This window comes from Sciurus vulgaris (assembly GCF_902686455.1).
Source record: "Sciurus vulgaris genome assembly, chromosome: 10".
In the NCBI taxonomy this organism is placed as follows: domain Eukaryota; kingdom Metazoa; phylum Chordata; class Mammalia; order Rodentia; family Sciuridae; genus Sciurus; species Sciurus vulgaris.
Genome location: NC_136470.1, coordinates 47,706,862 through 47,728,002, shown reverse-complemented (window position 1 = coordinate 47,728,002; position 21,141 = coordinate 47,706,862). Strand labels below are relative to the sequence as shown.

The 21,141-nt window shown below is 37.1% G+C and overlaps 1 protein-coding gene and 1 long non-coding RNA gene across 6 annotated transcripts; one reads left to right on the top strand and one right to left on the bottom strand.

Annotated features, from left to right (window-relative positions):
• The first annotated feature begins 223 nt into the window (after positions 1-223).
• On the top strand, positions 224-6,838 carry CLDND1 (claudin domain containing 1). 5 transcript variants are annotated; one of them, XM_079100578.1, is made up of 6 exons: positions 224-322; positions 1,493-1,543; positions 1,762-2,071; positions 4,185-4,295; positions 5,651-5,788; positions 5,954-6,838. In XM_079100578.1, the coding sequence occupies exons 3-6, from the start codon at positions 1,780-1,782 to the stop codon at positions 6,172-6,174; spliced, it is 762 nt and encodes a 253-aa protein (XP_078956704.1). In that variant the 5' UTR covers positions 224-322; positions 1,493-1,543; positions 1,762-1,779; the 3' UTR covers positions 6,175-6,838. The 5 variants fall into 5 exon arrangements, with proteins under 5 accessions (XP_078956704.1, XP_078956701.1, XP_078956700.1 ...); XM_079100574.1 differs by having other exon boundaries at positions 237-322; positions 1,500-1,543; XM_079100576.1 differs by having other exon boundaries at positions 265-322; positions 1,478-1,543.
• Positions 6,839-6,856: 18 nt separating this feature from the next.
• LOC306637790 lies at positions 6,857-10,670 on the bottom strand. Its single transcript, XR_013757264.1, has 2 exons — positions 10,561-10,670; positions 6,857-10,528 (listed from the first exon to the last, which is right to left on the bottom strand). It is a non-coding gene; the product is annotated as an uncharacterized lncRNA (long non-coding RNA).
• Between the last annotated feature and the right edge of the window lie 10,471 nt (positions 10,671-21,141).

Sequence of the window (21,141 nt, the reverse complement as noted above, 5' to 3'; positions counted from 1 at the left end):
CTTTCAAAGCTAGAATTAGTTAAGACCTCCGCTAGGGGCACCGCCTCGTCTACCGAGCGGAACTACATCCCCCACAATGGGCCGCGCGGCTCCCGGCATGCACTCCGCCGCCCTAGCCAGCTTTCCCTCCGTCCTTCCTACAACTCCCACAAGTCCCCTCGGCCCGGGGCTGCGGCCCGGCCCGCGGTGGAGGCGGAGGCGGAGGCGCGGGAGTTATGGAGGGGGCGGGCTCTGCAGGGAAGTGCGTCAGAGGAGGCGCGGGGAGAGTAGGGTGCTGTGGTCTGAGCTGAAGGGTGAAGCTGGCGGAGCAAGAGGATGGGCGGTGAGTAAGCGGGGCCGGCGTCGCCCGCGGGGGTCGCGTCGCCGTTCGGCGTTCCCGGCGGTTTGAAGAGGGGGCTCCTTTCCGGTGCGCGCTGGATGGGCGGGTTCTGAGAGGCGGACTGTGGCGGGGGATTTCCCAGGGTCGTGCGGGATGGGGAGGGCCTGGTCCGGTGCCGGGGGCCCCTGGCTGGGGGCGCGCTGAGCTGCCCCGCCCCAGACTCGGCTTGCCTGGGCCTCCTTCGGCCCGGGATGCGGCCCGCGAGGTGACCGTCCCGGGCGAACCAGGAATCGCAGCTCCTAGTACCGGGACCCTTTAAGGTCATTTGAGAGCACCAAGATGAAAGGGGATTTAAAAAAAAAAAAAACCAAATGCCCAAGTTTTGAGATATTGTTAAATACTGCAATTGCGCTGATCTTACCTGAGCCACTTCCCATCTTTCAAAGTCAGCAACCCCAGTTTGCGAGCCTGTTTTTGTCCACCTTTGTAAGGTGTTTGGGGCGGTCACGGTATATACTTGACAGTATTTGACTCAGCGTGATCCGCCTTGAGTCATTTTCCGCGGCCATTTACTACTGCCGTAGAGCCCTGTCCACGCCTAGGGAGTGTTCATATTTTGCCCAATTCAGAGTTTTCTTTCTTGCTGGGAAAGGATCTTTTTTTTTTTTTTTTTTTTTTTTTAATGGATCCATGTTGTACTTAAGGATTTAAGGAGAGAGCAAGGTTGCAGCTGAGATTCAGAATAATGATGATTGGGGAGAATAGATAGGAGCGAAGAATTTGAGTCTAGAGAAGCTTGGCTTAACTTAAATGAGTTGGGGAGATTGATACCTGGCATTATTATATGTTATTGTTCTCTTTGCTCTTCCATACACCTAGAACAACTTTTCCCTCTGGGTTAATGTCTTCGATTCAGATTTCCAAGAGGTTCCTGACTCTTGCCCTTGTTTTGAGAGGCTTCGCTCTACAGAGGAAACTGGGAGGAGCCAGTTTTCACTGCTTCGTTTCCTTCTGTCTTTTCCCCGTACTCACACCCATGACACTTAATGCTCTACAGCTTTTGTAAAAATTCAGTTGTAATTAAAAATGTGTGTACGGTACACTGCTGACCATGGGCATGTCTATTGTTTGTATCTGTAATGTGTATGTCCATTTCAGTGTTGTCTGTTTTAGTATGCAGGTGATAGACTAGAGAACAAGACTTCTGTCTCCGTAGCATCCTGGGTATGTGAGCATTCAATAAGTACTTTTATAAGAATGAGTTTTATTTTAAACTTATGAATGTTTGCTTTTTTATTTTTCAATTCCTTATGATTATACATTACTTGAAAGAAGGGATGGGGAATAGGGTTAAGGGTGATTTCTAGATAATTTCTTTCAAAATACTCTTTCTTATTTGTTCTTGAAGTCTAATTTTCCTTCTTTCTTCAACTTTTAAACAGAGCAGTCTGAATGCCAGAATGGATAACCGTTTTGCTACAGCGTTTGTAATTGCTTGTGTGCTTAGCCTCATTTCCACCATCTACATGGCGGCCTCAATTGGTACAGACTTTTGGTATGAATATCGAAGTCCAGTTCAAGAAAATTCAAGTGATTTGAATAAAAGCATCTGGGAAGACTTCATTAGTGATGAGGCAGATGAAAAGACTTATAATGATGCACTTTTTCGATATAATGGCACAGTGGGATTATGGAGACGGTGTATCACCATACCCAAAAACACACATTGGTACGCTCCACCTGAAAGGACAGGTATTCCTCCATTTCAACTTCTCTCTCCTTTACCTATACAACAACAGACAGAATGTCCCAATGATTGCCCATTTATGTATTGAAAAGAAATAAATCTTATGTGTGCTTCTTTTCCTATCACCTTCTTTTCCCAACTTCTATGCATTTCCATACTAATTAATATTGGTTAGATGAGTAACTTCTTGTCTTTGGAAAGCCACTTGAAATCATTTTATTTACTAACTTACTAAAATATTTTAAATCTCACATGTGTATGGGGAAATACTTGGAAAAGTAGATTGGAAGATTAAATATTTGGTAGTTGATAAAAGGACTGGTATCCAAAATCAAATTAATAAATGTTCATTGATTTTTTTGCGGGGGTTAGCTGTGTTATAGTGAATATCCTCCTTTTGCTTTATACTTAGAAGACAAAATTTGACCAACTCTACCTTTAAATATATTAGAGAGTATTTTAAAATAATTTTGTTATACAAGTTGTAGGTTAAAAAGTTTTTATTATAGAAAAAAATCTTAAGATGATTCTCAGTTTTATTTAGCAAGCATTCTTATTTAACACTTTAAAGATTTTAATTTCTAGTAGTTAAATTGGAGGACTGAGAGTTCTTTGTAAGGAACAACACTGATTTTTTTTTTTTTTTTTCTATTTGTGGTAACTTCTATTCGTTTCCTGGTGAGGAAGCAGTGTGTTCAAATCATTGAAGAACACACTTGAGTTATATATCAGAAGAATGACTATCATATATGAAAAAAGGAAATAGAATGCAAAGAAAGGGGAGAAACTTGGTTAAAATTCTTTGTAAAATGTTCAATTCTACTTATGAGGACACAGGAGCACTTGATATTGGAATCCTACCAGTTCTTTACTTATTCATTCAACAATTATTGATTGAATACCTCTGTGTTCCTGGGTCTCAATTGGAGAACAAATCCTTACTCATAGGGACCATGTATTCGAAAAAGGGGTGACAAGCAATAATCAGAATAACAAAGTACAACAGTATAAACAGAATAAGTAATTATATGGTGTGTTAAAAGATGACACACTTTGGATGCTGTGGATAAATAGAGCAAAATAAAGGGGATTTTGGAAATACAAGGGGAGAAGACTATTGGAGAATACTGGTGGGCATAGATTCTAATTTTCATTAGGGTAATCAGCACAGGCTTCATTGAGATGACACAACTTAAAGAAGATGGAGGTAGAGACTAGAAGAAGGAATTGGCCATATGGGTAATCAGAGTTTGTTGGGGGAATCATTTAGATCGAAAGGAACGACTACTGCAGAGGCCCTGTTGCAGGAGCGTACTTGTTCAAGGACCAGCAAGGAATCCACTGGCTGGATGAGTTGTGGGGAGAGTTGGTTACACTGTCAGAGACAGATTGTGGCTGGGAATGGTGTAAATTGTTCAGGACTTCAGGAATGGGGAGGACTTTAATTTTTACTCTGAGTACAGTGTAGAGCCCTATGAGGGGGCGTTGAGCAGTGGAGAGACATCATCTGGTTACCCTGGCTGATGTGGTAAGAACAGATAGGCAGCAGGGAAGGGTGAAAGCTAGGGAATTGGTTAGGAGGTTGGTGCATTAATTCAGGTATAAAATGATTGTGAATCAGACCAGTGTGGTGACACTAGATCCTGGATTTATTTTGGAGGAAGATCCTCCAGAATTTCCTATTGAAGTGTATATAAGCAAGAATGATTAAAGTTTCAAATCTGATGAACTGGAAGGGTAGAATTGTCACCCCCTGAAATGTTGACCATTTTGGAGACAAGATCAAACTTACTTATTTCATTCTTTGTCCTCTCTCCTTTTAGTTTTACGTATCTATTCTACCATTCATTTTACTCATCATATATGTGTGTGTGTGTGTGTGTGTATTTTTTTTTTTTTTTTTTAATCTTCGTGCTTCTATCTTCAATCTGTCACAGAGAACCAGTGGCATCCATTGGCATCAAAGGGACCTGTGTGTCGCTTGTGGCCAAAAAAAATAGCTTACTACCTTGGGAACATCTTTCTACATCACTTTATACTTCAGAGGATATTTAATGAAAGAGATTATTGTGAAATGTTTATAATGAAAACAACAAGGAATCATTGTTCTTGTTCTAGAGTCATTTGATGTGGTTACAAAATGCATGAGTTTCACTCTAAATGAGCAGTTCATGGAGAAATTTGTTGATCCCGGAAACCACAATAGTGGAATTGATCTACTTCGAACCTGTGAGTACTTTGATCTGAGCAGGACAGTTGGGGAGGAAAAGAAATAATTTTATTTGTGGTTGATTGAAATGTATTTCTGGAATATGATGTGTTAGTAGATAGTGTCAACTTGGAGTAAATTCTCTAACCCTATTCCAATGAACTCTCTTTTATTGATAATGTATTTTAGAAGGCAGAAATATACTTAACAAATTTCAAATGATTTGAAGTTGAGGGAGGCAGCTAATACGGTGGATGATGAAATCTAGATAGTCAAAAGATGTTATGGGCCCAGTTTATTAAGAGGAAATTTACTTGGGATCAAATAATAAATTCTTATATTTGAGTTAAACACACTACCAACATTCAGATAATCATGTGAAAAAAGTTAACTACAAACTATAAATGGGATCACTGAGGTTCAGGCCTGTCAAAAGTGTTCAAGCAATCTTCAGGTGGTGGTAACAAGTGTAGATGTGAGAAAAAAAAAAAAAAAGCGTTCATTATGAACTTTATATTCCTGATAACCAGGCTGCCCATGAAGTACTGTCTTTAGATTTGAGCTCAGTTTTTAGAACTTTAGAGACTTATGAAGAATGTCCATATTATAAGGGAAAACTGGATAAACTGAAGATTCTCAATTTTTCAATGAGAATGCATAGGAAGGAGTTTATTACTACCAGAGTTTGAAGAGAAGTTACTTATATGAAGTTCCAAAAAGGAAAACTTGTGCCAAAAAGTAGAATTTGAGTAACATTGATTTAATACATTACTAATAATTAAAATTATCTGAAAATAGAATGAGATGCTTTGTGAGACTATCACCTTTCTTTTCATGTTGATAAGGAAATTTATGGTGATTAAAACTGCTATTGAGTGCCTGGTGTATTCCAGACCTACTCTATTTTCTGTCAATAGCTTTGAAGATAGGACATTTATAATTACCATCCCTTTACTTGTTATTCCTGCCTTTAAATCCTGTAAGGAGGCTGGGCATGGTGGTGCATGCCTATGATTCCAGTTATTGGCTGAGGCAGGAGGATTGCAAATTTGAGGCCAGCCTGAGTAACTTGGTGAGACCCTGTCTCAAAATAAAAATAAAAACAAGGGCTGAGGATATAGCTTAGTGTTAGAGCACCCTTGAATTTAATCTCTGATATGAAAGAAAAAATCCTGTAACGACTTCAATATTGTCTATACATAGTGTTAGACCATTTTTTTCCCTTGCAAATTCTGACTTTCCTGCTTACTGTCTCACTTTGTAAGAGTTAAAATAGAAATAGTAATAGTATCTTTTATAAGAGTTGTTGGGGATTAATTCACAAAGCATGAAATCATGGTAACAATTCTGTTCTTTCTCTCCTTTTTAAAACCAGATCTTTGGCGGTGCCAGTTCCTTTTACCTTTTGTTAGTCTAGGTTTGATGTGCTTTGGGGCTTTGATTGGACTTTGTGCTTGTATCTGCCGAAGTTTGTATCCCACCATTGCCACAGGCATTCTCCATCTCCTCGCAGGTGGGTCTTGTTATCATATTTAACTTCTAACTTCTTCTGTCTCCTTAGGGACCAAAGAGTTATAATTCATAAATAGTCACATATTATTGCACTGTCATGTTGCCTGAAAAGCTCTTTTCTATGCTCTTACCCAACTATGTTTTGTTTTCCAAATTTTCCTCCAAGGTCTGTGTACACTGGGCTCAGTAAGTTGTTTCGTTGCTGGAATTGAACTACTCCACCAGAAACTAGAGCTGCCTGAGAATGTGTCTGGTGAATTTGGATGGTCCTTCTGCCTGGCTTGTGTTTCCGCTCCCTTACAGTTCATGGCTTCTGCTCTGTTCATTTGGGCTGCTCACACCAACCGTAAAGAGTACACCTTAATGAAGGCATATCGGGTGGCGTGAACAGGAAGTTCCTTGCTTTACATTTGCCATTTTTAATATTTTTGATATTGATGTTTTCCCTTGCCTCCCTCCCAATTGTTTTTAATTTTTACTTTTTTGTGGATATACCATATTATCCTGAAAGTCCCTTTTGTTTATACTCACACACACACCACTAAATATATAGTAAATGCCACTAAAATTTATGTGGTTTACTCAGAGTGATTCCATTTCTCAAACTAATTTAGGTTCAAAGTCTAGACATAAAGAAATAGAGGATTGACACAAATTTGTGACAGAAAATCAGCAGTGGGAAATTGACCCAAAACAAGTTCTTCTTATGTGTATTAGACTTTCCACCAAAAGTACAAATTTCTTTGGTTAAACCTCTTATTGTCAGAATTTTGCTGTTGTAGATAGCCAGTTGGTTAGGCATATTAGTGCTGTTTTCAAAAATTTAAAAGCTCCATAAAATTGGAAAATTATCTAAGATCCTTTTCTGTAAACTTTGGCACATAGCTTCATCCTAAGGTGAAATATGGCAGCTGTTTCTATTTACACCATGTCAGTCTACAAGAAAAGAAGTGAAAAATACAGTGTTTACTTGAAATTTTAGCTTTATAATTGCAAAAATTCTAATTCAGCCAAACGGGTTAATCTTATTTTATTGTATTGCTTTTTTTTTTTTTTTTTTTTTTTTAAAAAAAAAAAAAAAAACTCCTTTATAGAATTTTCAGTACCACCAAACCATTTTTAGTTGTTTTCTTCTTTCTTCCATACTAGGCTTATTAAAAGAATACTTTCTTTTTAATATTGTTAGGATCACAGAGTAAGAAATTTCCCAACTGCTTTCTGTTTTTTCCAGCTAAGTACCATAAAGAAGGTTCTACCATAAAGAGCCCACAGAGCTGGGAATACTACCACAAGATCTAAAGCTGTGGCTGTCCATTTAAACTCCAACTATGGTCTTTATTTCTTGTGGTGAAATGACGTGCCTTTCCTTGCCTAAATCCCTTCCTGGTGTATATCATTATTTAATGTCTTACTAATTCAGTCATTTTTTATAAATATGTCTATAAACATTGAACTTTAAAAAAAATCTTATTTATTTATTCCATTACTGTAGCACTTGACAGATTTAAAAAAATTGTAACTTAGTAATTTCTTACCATATGCTAAATCTGTCTTTTTTAAAAAATAAAAATGAGAAGAGACTCAAAAGAATTGTGTATAGAGTGAATTGATTTAAATCTCAGTACATTGGGATGGTTCTCTGTGGAAAATGCATTATTGCTCTTTAGACTTGTCTTTATATCTTGTGTCTGGTTCAGTCTTCCAGAAAATATGGGAACTCCCCACCATTAGCAAATAAGTGAATCTTTGTGTTTCAGAATTTTAAGATACATTTTCAAACTAGTTTTGTGATCTTTGCACATCATACTTAATGTGACCAGTTTCCTAGAAAGTTATTTTATTAGTGGATGTTTGTATTCTGTATTAAATAAGTCAACTCTGACAAGGTCAGCATTACTCCAATTACTGTGAAATGACTGGTTACTCAGGTTTCTACCTATTCTTAACTCTTGAAATTTCATTGCTCTTCAGCATCTGTGGAATGGATAGGAAAAAAGATAAGTGAACAAACCAAACCCTTTGGAATGGGATTTAAAAATTATCAACAGCATGACATTTTTGTATTAGGAAGTTATTTTAAATAGTATTCCTGGCTCTTTGCCCCCAGAGTTATCTGTGCCTGTCCACCTAAATCAGTTTTTAATGTGCACTGTGGAAATTAAGTGAGAATTGGACTTTTAAGTTATAGCCTTGGTGGTAGTAGTTTTGAATTTGAAAAGCTAGCACCATAATCTCTGTTGCAGAATATGTTTTGTAATTGGTATTTTTAGCACATTGCAGAGTAGTTCAGGCCATGCTGTCTTGCAAAGATTTTTTTTCCTCCATAATACATAGAACTATATTTCATTTAGTGTGAAAAAAGTTTGTTTTTTTTTCTAATCAGGTTGAATCATATGAAATTGCTGATACCCAACCATGTATACTTTTTTTTTTTTTTTGTACTGGCAATTTAACTTGGGAGTGTTTTGCCACTGAGCTTATCCCCAGCCCTTTTTAATTGTTTTATTTTGAGACTGGGTCTCACCAGATTGCTTAGGGTCTCACTAAGTTGCTGAGGCTGGCTTTGAACGTGCAATCATCTCTGGAGTCACTGGGATTTCAGATATGTGTCACTAGTGCCCAGTTGATATCCAACCATTTTGATCAATCTAATACATAAAAGTGGCAAGGTAAATTGTGTTAATAATATCCATTTAATCTTTGAAAGCAACTCCCAAAGTAAAAACAAACAAAACAAAAACCAAACACACTTTTTAAAACATAAGTTTTATGACAATTTAAGAAATGTTTTAAATAATTAATTTTATGGTTCCTAGTTGATTAAATGATGTGGATGAATATCTCCTAAATGCTTTTTAGCAAAATACATTTCAAAATTTATTAGCCTTAAAAACACCCAAAATTGATACAATAAAAAAGACTAATTCTAGAAGAATTCATTTGTTCAGTTTACTATATCATAATACACTAGTTGCAATATAATAGTATTGTATTAAGATTTCTTTTGTTCTAAGTGTTTAGGGGTGTGTATATATGTATTGGGAGGGAGGATAGAATTAAAAAATCACTTAGAGGTGAAATCACTTAGTCATTTATTCACATGATTGAGAAGAATGAGGTGAGTACAACAAATCAATTTAGAGTTTGACATTTTTCATTCCAGAAACATCACCAAATGCAGCCAAACACTGTTAAAACTTACAAAGCTAGTTATGTTCACTTGACTATAAGATATTCAGAATGAGGACTTTTCAATGTTTAATCCTCACGTAAGTTTTTATCTAAAATGAAAACTTGTTGAATTGACCTAATTTGGCAACTACAACACTTCCTGAAGTGTCCCAGTTAATGGGTAAGACTCTGATGATGCCAGTGGTTATTTCACAGGCTGGATGCAGCACTGTCCTGGCACAGACGGGTGGACTATTTTGTCCTTTCAGGACTCTTCTCATAAGGAAATGATGGCTCCTACCTTGAAGAAGGAGTAAACCAAGGGAGCACATCTATGTGTAGGAATTCTGTTTCCTATTGTTCATCAGGTGTTCTGGCACTTTTGATCAGATGCATTTTTTCCCATAGGGTCAAATTACAGATAGATACCAATGTCCTGCAGATTCATAATGTGGAAATCCTAAAATGCAAGAAAAATAACAAAAATGATTACCTGCTGTTTTTAGTATAAATCTTCTACAATGCCAGATTTTCTGTTAGCAAAATCGATACATTATTTTACATATAAATATTCACACATCTTCAGGAAACTTGTATATGCAAGATCCAATTTATATTTCTGTCTGCATTTGCAGAGGTTTGAAAATGTGAACTATGAAAAAGAATTTGTTTTTGTGTTTTGTTTGCAGTGCTAGAGCTCAATCCCAGGGCCCTGTGCATTGCTAGGCAAGCACTCTGCCACCCAGCTATATCTTCAGCCCTTCTGTTTTGTCTTTGTCTTTTAAAATGACTGAGTAATGCATCACGTTTTATCTATTACTGACTCAGTGTTGGTGTTTCAGGGTGTGAACTTCACCTCACCTGTCCTTCAACTTTTTATCCTTCCTAGTCTACCAGCATTCTGTTCTAATTTTCCTTACCTTGTCATCATATGTTCACAAACATCTCTGATTCTCTTGTCCCCATAATCTCCCATGGTCTCTTCCTATATAATCCTTAGCCTTATTTTCATATGCTGTGCTATTCAGTTCTCTTATTCCTGTCTCAAACCACCAAAGGTGTCTGTTCAAAACTAAAACTTTTCTATAAAATTATGCTTCTGACTAACTGCTTGACAAGTACAATAATCTCTGTTTATTACTCCCTACCTCACATTTTTCAAATCTCCTTGTAAAAGTTCTTGGAAACTTATTCTTCCTTGATTTCCATGGAAGAAATTTATGCCCTTCTTAAGGGAGTCTTAGAATTAATTCTTCCAGTATCTCCAACCCTTACTTGCTCCTTCTTTTGAAAGGGGGAATGTGTTATTACTGCTTGGAGAGATTGCTGGGATCAGGGTATCCACTGGAGCAGCAGAGTGTATATTGGTTATAATATACCTGCTTTATGGAGTTGTGAAGAGAATTGCTAAGCATAAAGTAGTCAAAAATGCTAGTTATGACTGATTACATTACAAGGTGATGGGGTTACCAAGGCTATTAATTGGTCATCCTCAGTCTAGACTGCACATTGGAATTTCCTGGACAAATTTAAAAATTAGTCATGTCTCATAGAATCTGGTTTAGTTGGCCTGGGAATGTCTCAGAATCTGGTTTAGTTGGCCTGGGGTGTGGTTAGGTTTTTCTAAATTTTCCAGCTTTTCCATATGATTTCAGGGGCAACTGTGTTTGAAAGCTACACTTAAAAGCACTAGAATTTTCTCTCCTCTAGGCGGATTATTAGAAAGACAGTGGAGTAAATAGACCTGGCATCCTATCTGCCTAGGGAGCAAATATATCTGGCATAGTGCCTGCCTTCTAGCATCTACTTCTGTCCTGTGCTTTCTAGTACTCCTACTGCTGTCGACTGGCCCTTTGAGACAGACCCTGATCCATTATACCACTGCTGACTGGAGATGTCTGGTGTAATGGTGTGATTGTGAGCTGTCCCCCAGAAGCTCACGTGTGAGACAATGCAAGAAGGTTCAGAGAAAAAATGATTGGGTTATCAGAGCTTTAACACAATCAGTAAATTAATCACCTGATGGGATTAAGTGGTAACTGAAGGCAGGTGGGTTATGGTTGGAGGAGGGTGGGGCATTAGGAGTGTGGCTTTGGGGTATATATTTGTATCTGACAAGTGGAGTCTCTCTGCTTTCTGATCATCATGTGAGCTCCTTCCCTCTACCACTCTTCTACCATGATGTCCTGACTCACCTTGAGCCCTAAGGAATGGAGAATGCTACCTATGGATTAAGACCTCTGAAACTGTGAGCCCCCAAATAAACTTTTCCTCCTATACAGTTGCTCTGGTTGGGTCCTATAATCACAGCAGCGAAAAAGCTGAATAAAACATCTATGAAGTTGCCCCAGTACAGACCTATTATGGATTGAATCTGGAAGGTATCACCAAATGCTCACATCTTGAAAGCATGATTCCTAAAGCAGCATGGTTCAAAGGTGGGGCATTTAGGCAATGATTGGATCATGAGGATTCTGACCTCATCAGTGGATTAATCCATCTATAGCCAAATGGACTACTGGGAGATGGAGGACAGTTGGAGGAAGTAGGTTATTGGGGATGTGCCATGGAATGGCTTATCTTGTCTTCAGCCCTTTCTGCTCAGCTCCCTGATGCTATGAGCTGAGCAGCATTCCTCTGTCCACTCTTCTACCATGGCATTTCTGCCCTGGAGTCAACTGACCATGGACTGAATCCTCTGAAATCATGGGCCATAATAAACACCTTCCTCTAAGTTGTTTTCAGGTATTTTGATTACAGCAATGAAAAGCTGACCCACACAAGACCCAGTGTACTCTAGCGATTGGTCCTAAAGTTTGGATTTGGTAGAAGGTAATAACATTGCTCATTTTGAGCTTGCATGTAACAAGTCAGGGAAAGCATAACCATGGAAAAGAGGGGTAACACTGTACTTTCTGTACTGCTTTCAGGGCTTGTAGTTTGGAGTGGTTAATTAGGCCTCCATAAAGAAAGTGAATATTTTGATTGCGGTCTGCTTGTCATTTCATTCTCTTGCTTAAACTTGGAAAGAAAGAAGATTGAGGGTTTGACATTAACCTCTACATAAGTCAGAAAATCCTTGAAGATGAACATGGAATGGGAGTGTCTATCAAATGAAGGTCAAATGCTTCTGTTTCAATAAGTTGTCATGAAGGTTGAATAGGGTATATAGGCAAAGATTTAGAACAGATCCTGAAACATGAGAGCTCAAAAATGCTACCTATTATTACCTGCAGGCCAACACAGTGCACAGGAGGAGGGTGGCTTTTGCCTAACCTGTGTGTCAGACCTTAGTGCACAGGACTCTGAGCTATTGGGGCTTATTCTTGTGGCTGTTCTCCAGTGAGGAGGAGGCTGGTGTTGGGGAGAGTCTTTGGCTTCCAGTTAAGGTTTACTAAAAACAGCCTCTTTACTTAGGCTAGTTAGCTATTCATGCCTCTCAACGTGAAAGAATTTTTACTTTTTAAGCTTACATTTTTTTTTTCCTGTCTCTCCAAGATGATTGCAGTAGTGTGAGACTTTTGGTCTTTCAGTGATTGTGCTAACCATATCAATCTGTCATAGTCTGATATTGTAGTACTATTACAGAGTATCTGATATTGGATAATTTATAAGGAATGGGAGTTTATTTCTTAAGTTTTGGAGGCTGTAAAGTTTAGCACCAGCGAGTCAGCAGGTTCAGTGTCTGGTGAGGGTCTGATCTCTGCTTCCAAGGTGGCACCTTGAATGCTGCATCCACCAGAGGGGAGGTGGGCTATTCCTTACATGGCATGAAAACAGAAGGGCTGGAGAGGTCAAAGGAAAGCAAAGAGTGGGACACCAGCCATTTTATAAGGGCATAAATCCCACCCATGAGGATGATGCCCTCCTGGCCTAACCACCTCTTAAAGTCCCCACCTCTTAACATTGTCACAATGGCAATTAAATTTTGGCATGAGTTTGGGAGGGGACAAACATTCAAACTGTATACTGAGCTATTATGTTTTTAGAGCTCTGTTCTTTTGAGAGAAGTAATAGGTGAATGATTAGAGCATTTGGATATATATAATTCATATATATGTGAAAATATAAAGGATATATAGGCTCTAGTTTATGATTTCTAATCTATTTTAATGCACCTGTATCAATTTAAGATATTTGCAGAACTGGAAACTTGACGATGAGACCCATGAGAGCAGAAATCTTAATCTGACTTATAGTGCACAGTGATTATACATGCCTGGCATTTTTTAAAAAATGCCCAGTAGGTACATATAAAATGATGCATGAAAAAATAATATTTAGTTTATGTAATTGTTTGACATTTTTTTTCCTCTAAGAATTAATTCTTTAGTCTGGTAAGCCATAATTTTTCAGATTTAAGCACATAGATGTATACATTATTGTTCAATCCATGTACATTTATCTACCTGTAGATAGCTATGTATACAGATAAATACATAATTATTAAATTTTGAGCTTTAGTGCTACCTCCCATCAGTCCTCAAAGATGTAAAACATTAATTTCTTGGTATGTGTTTTCTTGGGAAAGTAAAACATTTATTATTTTAAAGATCAATATTTCCATCTAAGTAGGGGCTGCATATTTAAACATGAAGTTAGTGACACAGAAGAAGAAATTGAGAGGAAGGAAGTATTGTTGAGAATGAAGTTCCATTTAGTTTACTCGTGTGTATTTAATACCCTACAAATATCCTATACCATTTTCTTTTTTAAATAGCTTGCATTACATACATTCCTAAATAGCAGGATTGTGCCTATGCAATTGTTTTACTGTGTAGCCCCATATTGGTTCTTAAATGAAGAGTAACTATATTCACTACATATTTTCTTGGTGATCACAGAAGGAATCTAAGATGCTTTGCAGGAGGGGATTAAGACAAGACAATGGAGAGCACTAACACAAGAGGACAGGCCTCAGCTTGCTGAGGAAATCATGCCAAAGGTGTCTTGTTTCTAGTAGAATCTCATAGCTGACCTCTCTACCAGAATTCTTGTCATAGTAAATTTTATAATAAATTTGTATTTTGAGATGATGTAAAAACTAAGAGTGCTCAGGTCATGGAATTTTGAAGAGTTGTACTTCTAGTTCAGCCAATATAAACTCAAAAGAAAATGTGTTTCAGGACCCTCCTACCACCCACTTCTAAGACTGCCTCTTTCTGTGGACTTAGGGTTCTCAGGCTGTCCAGCCTTCCAGGAATCTCAAGTTTGGGACATTATATGACCTGGGTCTCTGAGACTTAAGGGTTTCCTTAATATGTGCCTCATTCCTCTGGGCTGTTTCCTGTTGAAGACCTAGCAAAATAGATGAGCTCACTTGGGTTACTGAAATACCAAGTGACACCATCCGGGTAAGTTATGTGTGTAATAGTTGGAACTTCAAGACCTTAATCCTAATTTCTTGCTTCTTCTCTTTCTGCCTGCCTGCTTTTCTTCCCTCCCTCCCTTCCACTTCCTCCCTCTCTCTCTTTCTTTAAGTAGTTTTGAGCACCTCAGCTGTGGCCATGCATTATAATAGACGCAGAGAATATAGACTGCACCTCTGCCCTCATACAGAACATAGGCTGCTACTAGAAATAAAACAAAATACACACATATATTTTTTTAAACATGGAAATATGTAATACATTTTCTTTCTGAATCCATGAATAATACCCCTCATCAATCAATGTTGCTCATTGGGCAAGATAAATATCTTGATCATATTTGTCTCAATTTAATATCCTAATCATATCATGTACTTGTTATAGAGATGGAGAAGCATTTTGGCTAGAATAGTTTGAGTGCCCCTCAAATTTCATTGCTTCATATACACAATGCTAGTCTATATATTTATATTTCAAAAATGAATAAATCAATTTTCTCTGTCCTGTCCTAATTATGGTAACCTAAAGTACCTTATTTAGTCTATATTTTAGTTTATATTCAAGATTTATTGCAAACGTTTAGAAGGTGTTTTCCCTACCCACTTTTTAAAGCTCAGATCAGCAATCTTGGGCACCTGTGTTTGTTTAGAATGTCCCATATGCCCAACTGCATGTCCCAGCCAAAGGCTGTTTTCACTTTTTCGTATGTTCACTCTCTGGTTTAATGAAGATTAGTTTCACACAGAAACATATCTCGGTATGTTTTAAAAATTCTCAGTAGGTGTTTCTTTCAATAGAAATTTTTGGACTTTATCTCAGTTTTCTTTTATTTCATTTGTGTTCTTTTATCCTTTTCTTCTAAAGGGAGTATCAAACAAAACATACCAGTATGTATTATCAGCATATGATTCATTTCTCCAAAATTATCATACTAATTTGGTGATATGTACTTTACCACATTAGCATTTGCTTTCTTACCCTCATGAAAGGAAGCTGCCTTTCTTGTTAACTCAAACAGGACTAACAAGATTTTGTTCTCCTTGTTCTCTGAGTTTGATTTTGATTCACTGGCAAAGGCAAAACAAGATTATAACACAAACAGATGAACATAATTTAAATCAAATAAAATATTAAATTCATAGGTAATAAAAAGGGAACATACATTTGCTTTAATGTATTAAATTGACTATTTTCTACCACATTTCTATCAAGCTCATACCTAAACTCCCTGTTCAATAAGATGAAATAATTTCTTTAAAAAATGTATAGCTCAATAGTTATCTCTTTACTCTGTGAGATTTTAAAAATATGAATTACTGTATTTAGCATATTTATTATTATTTTTGTTTTTCATAACCCATTATTATATATAGATATATAGTTTCTCTCCATATATAGGGATGTCAATGAATTAGTGAAATAGCCCTTCTGAGCCTTTTTTGGTCATTTCCCTCCTTTTTAATGTTTTAACTGTAAAAGATAAACTGAAATAATGAAAAATTGTTCAAATCAGTATATTTTATAATTTACAAGAGCAACATGGTAAATGTTTTTACTTGAAAGTAGGTATTAAATAATAAAGCATGATGACAGGAAATATTTTGTAATGCAAAATTCTACATTCAGCTGTTCAGAGGGAAGTAGAAAAGGGACTTAGTGAATGGAAGAGTTGGGGAGCAGCAGTGGAAAGTGAGGGAGAAGGTCAATGGAGAAGGTCAAATGCTAATGTGGTAAAGAACATATCACCAAATTAGTATGGTAATTTTGGAGAAATGAATCATATGCTGATAATACATACTGGTATGTTTTGTTTGATACTCCCTTTAGAAGAAAAGGATAAAAGAACACAAATGAAATAAAAGAAAGAAAGGGTAGACATGGTCAATGCAGGATATATTCATGTATTGAAATGTCACAGTGACACCCATTAATTTGTAAAATTAAATAATTTAATTAAAAAAAATCAACAAAAACATTTTCAGAGGGGCCAGGAAGGTGGTATAGGAAGAACTAATTGTTGTCAGACAGGTTTCTCAACTTTTCAAGAAAAGTTAAAATTTGCTTTTATAAAGAATTATCCTGATTTTCAAATGTTTGAAATGAAATAATAATAATAAAACAATAACACTATGCTGTTCTGCACTACAAGGGCTGAAGTCAAAAATTTTGTGCAACTCTTGGGTGACCTCTTGTGATATATTATATCACTAAGAATGTGAGTTTTATAGTTAGACAGACTGAGGTCATATTTCACAGACTATTGAAGGACATGAGTGAGTGACTCAGTCACAGGGGGCTTCATTTTCTTATCTGTCACATGGGATAATACTTCTGCTTCTCACAGAATTCAAGTGAGTGTTAAATGAGGTAAGACTTACATATAGCTTAACATAAGATGGACACACAATATATATCCAAGTCAATTTGGTGATGCTGATGGTGAAGGTGAAGATTTGGTATCTTTATTGACTTAAATAAACCACAAGAACTGACTCATGGTTTATGGGGGTGGAGTGGGAAGTTGAGAACATCTGAGGAACTTGTATGTTAAAAAGTCAAACTCACTTGGATTTCACTGCTGTATTTTTTGTTTCATAACAGTCACCCTTCATTTACCCAGGGGTGAACAGAATTTTACAAAGAATAGGTGAGTTTGGTTGGACCAACAAACTCAGCACTTGGTATATCCTCGCTCCTGCCCTGTGATCATTATCAGCTCTTTTGTAATCTTTTGTTAAGTTGTGGAAGATTATATCAACCAAGATGGTCAATATAGTAAGTCTCATCCACATGCATTTCTTATATTGTGATGTTGACACTTTCTCCATCAGGGGATCTATCTCTCCTTTCCTTGAATATGGATGAAATGTGAGAGTCTCAATGATGAAAGTGAGGCAAAAGTGATGTTAAGTGATTTCTAAAACTGGGACTTCAAAATGCCATGTATTCCTGTCTTGTTTTCTTGGTACATTTGTTCTCAGAACATAGCCATGCTGCAAGGAAACTCAGATTTATTTATTTCTAGCACTACCATAATAATGCAACTACTAAGGACATGGCTTAAAACAATAAAAAAAATCTGTCATTTCACAGTTTTAGAGGCTGGAGGTCTGAAACCAAGGTGCTGGCAGGGCCAAATTCCCTTTGAAGCTCATAGGGGCAAGTCCTTTGTTTCTTCCTGACTTCTAATGGTATGCTGGAACTTTTGGCCTATAGATGCATTGAACTCAATTCTCCATCTTCATATGTTTCCCTGCATTGTCTTTCCCTCTCTCTCTGTGTGTCCGAATTCCACTTTGACTTAAAGGGTACCAATCTTATTAGATTAGGGCCCATCCTAATGACTTGACTTTAATTTAATTAACCCTGTAAATAAGGTCCCATTTTGAGGTACTGGGGATTAGAACATTAACATGTCTTTTTTGGGGACACACAACTCAATCCACAACACCAGGTTACAAGGAGAGGCCACATGTTGATGGAGATTCCATCTGACAGCCAGTAACCACTGCCATTCATGGAAGTGAGGGAGCCTTTGAAATGACTCTCGTCCTAGCCATCATCTGACTGCAACTATGTGACATGTTGAGCAAAACTTGCCTCAATGAGCATAACCATGGTCAGAAACATAAATGATAATAACATAGCTATTGTTTTAAATAACCCAATTTTAGGGTGTGCAGCAATAATAACTGTAACATATCATAGTGGGACAATAAAGAAGTTTCTCCCCAAAGAAGTCCAACATACTCTAGTTTGATCCTGTGGGTGGATAAGTATGGGCCTGTTCTGGCATTTGTCAGGGCAAACATGTTAGGATGCCTTGAAGTCTCATTTCTTGACTTTCCTTATATGCAGCCATTAACATGCACCTTTTCATTTAGCCATGCCTTGGCATATATGGGTGCTTATTCTCTTGCCATTTCTTAAAATGGTATATAGTTTTCTCAGGGAGTTTCTGATATTTTTGAAGGACACAGAAGCCAAACAATGGAATTTCATGTTTGGAACTGATACAGTCTTCCTCAAAAATGCTAACTTAGCATCTTAGCACAAACATTGAAAATGATACTATATGAACACATCATTGTGCTATTTTTTTTAATATATTGCATTGCTGAGAATCAAACCCAAGCCCTTACATGTGCTCGGGAAGTGCTCTACCTCTGAAGTACATCCCCATCCCCAAAATCTTATTTGCTTCATTTAGGTTGGGTTTGTCTGCAAGTAACAGAAGACCCAATAGTGCCAGGTCTTTAGTGATGTCGGGGAAGCAGTCTAGACTGGAATAGAGGCTCAACAATGTCATAGAAATCCAGGTTCCAGCTGCAGTCCTGATCTTAGTGGGAGGCTTCTGTGCATGGTTACAGAATGTTCCTAAGCTCCCACAGACTGTGCCACCTTTTTAAGATGGGAGAAAGAAGATGGGTTGTGAGGGGAAGAACAGATGCTCAGAACACAAGCCAAGCCACCCTTCTCGTCAAAAAAATGCTTTTTGCTTTAAGCACCACCTCACAACTTCTGTTTCTATCCAAACAGCCATATTTTAGTCATAGGTCCACCCTTAGCTGTTAGGGGGTCTGTAGTGTTACTTCTCAGTAGGCATTGACTTACAAGGATACCATCAAAAAGAAAGTAGAAAATGAACACAAAGTAAATAACTGGTGGATTCTGCCACAACATTATGATTTTATTGACTTTTTCTTGTGGTAGAACCTCAAATCACCTGGTATAAGTCAAAACTGTCCTAGACCTTCTCTACTTCTCATATGCAGGAAGGATACTCCCTTTAAACATAACTGGTATCTACCTGCCACTAAGGAAGACTGAGCAGAAGGGATGTGTGTGGTTCCCAGGTCCAGTGGGTTAGCTTCGATGCATGACTTGTAGCCCTGCCTTCCCTTCTGCAGTGACTAGGGAATAGGTGTCAAGATGGAACAAATATGAGCCAAGCTCTCTGACAACCTGCACAAGATACAGCACTTGAATAAGAACTAAATCTTTGTTCTTTTAAACCATTAGATTAGAGGGGGGAGGGCAGTGTGGTTTGCTTATTGCCATAAAACCTTGCCTAACCTGAGAGGCACAAATTGGTAGTAATTTGTTCTCAATTAAATGTATATGTTCATTTGTTTGCTTAATGAATAAGTAGGGATACACCAAAATGTAATACACATTTAATAAACCAGTGGCATTTCTGTAAAAAAAAAAAAAAAAAAAATTGAAAATGGAAAGAAGCAAAATGTTCAAGCTAATGCAATAGAGTGTTTTAAAATTGTCTTATTTTTATCAAAAAGAAATGCATATGCATAATTTTGGAAATCAGATTATTTTACATGGCTTAAAATGAAAAATAGTATCTATGCCCTCATGTCAGTTCCTGCCCTATCTCTCAATCATTCTCAACTGTTAACTGGTTTTCTAGCTTTACTTTTTAAATTATGGAACAATATGCTTATATTGCTATTTAGTGGTTTTCCAGTAATAGATATCTATACAGTTCTTCCATGTAAAAGGAATATATAGCATTTCCACTAAATATCATACCTGTGCTCCAGGATGCCTTTTTACTCCCCTCATCTCTCAATAGTTCTGTCATAATTTTAATCAACTCAACAGACAACAGATATAGTCCTATGAATGAGAACTTATTGTTTACAAACTTATTGTCATTTTATTTTTCTCTTATTCAAAATATTTTCCCTTACATTAATCAGTGGCTTTTTTTTTTTTGCTTGCTCATTTTCTACCATTTTTTCCCCAAACTTTTTTCCAAAAGTTGTATATTTTATCTCAAAACAGTAATGTGCCAGATTAAATGTTTAAATTGAGACTCTTTGGAGCGCTGTTACTCTGCTCCAAGCTTGGTCTTCTGTTTCGTCTTGAGATTTTATTTCACAATCATTTTGCAAATTCCCCTTACAGCTTTCTTACGTTGGACTCATTCTCTCCTGGATGTATTTCTTCTTTTTATTTTTTGAGTCCTTTTCTGTCTAAATATATTTTTTATCTTAACCTTTATTAATAATTTGATGGTAATAAAATTTTATGCTAGAAATATGTCTCAGAATTTTAAATGCATTTTTTCTAACTAAGGCTTTGTAACTTGTGATCACCTTATTAACTGATCACGTTTGACTTCTCGATCTTTTTTTATGTCAAACTCTTGTTATTATTTTCATTTTCTGGAGTATTTTAGATCTTCCTTTGCCCCTGGTGTTCTAGTATTCACAATAGGTTTTTTTTTTTTTTTAATTGTAAACAAATGGGATGCATGTTGTTTCTCTATTTGTACATGGAGTAAAGGCATACCATTTGTGTAATCATAATTTACATAGGGTAATGTTGTTTGATACATTCTGTTATTTTTTCCCTTCCCCCCACCCCTCCCACCCTTCTTTTCCCTCTATACAGTCCTTCCTTCCTCCATTCTTGCCCCCCTTCTTAACCCTAACCCTAACCCTAACCCTAACCCTAACGCTAACCCCTCCCACACCCATTATATGTCCTCATCCACTTATCAGCAAGATCATTCGTCCTTTAGTTTTTTGAGATTGGCTTATCTCACTTAGCATGATATTCTCCAATTTCATCCATTTGCCTGCAAATGCCATAATTTTATCATTCTTCATGGTGGAGTAATATTCCATTGTATATATATGCCACGATTTCTTTATCCATTCATCAATTGAAGGACATCTAGATTGGTTCCACAATCTGGCTATGGTGAATTGAGCAGCAATGAATATTGATGTGGCAGTATCTCTGTAGTATGCTGATTTTAAGTCCTTTGGGTATAGGCCAAGGAGTGGGA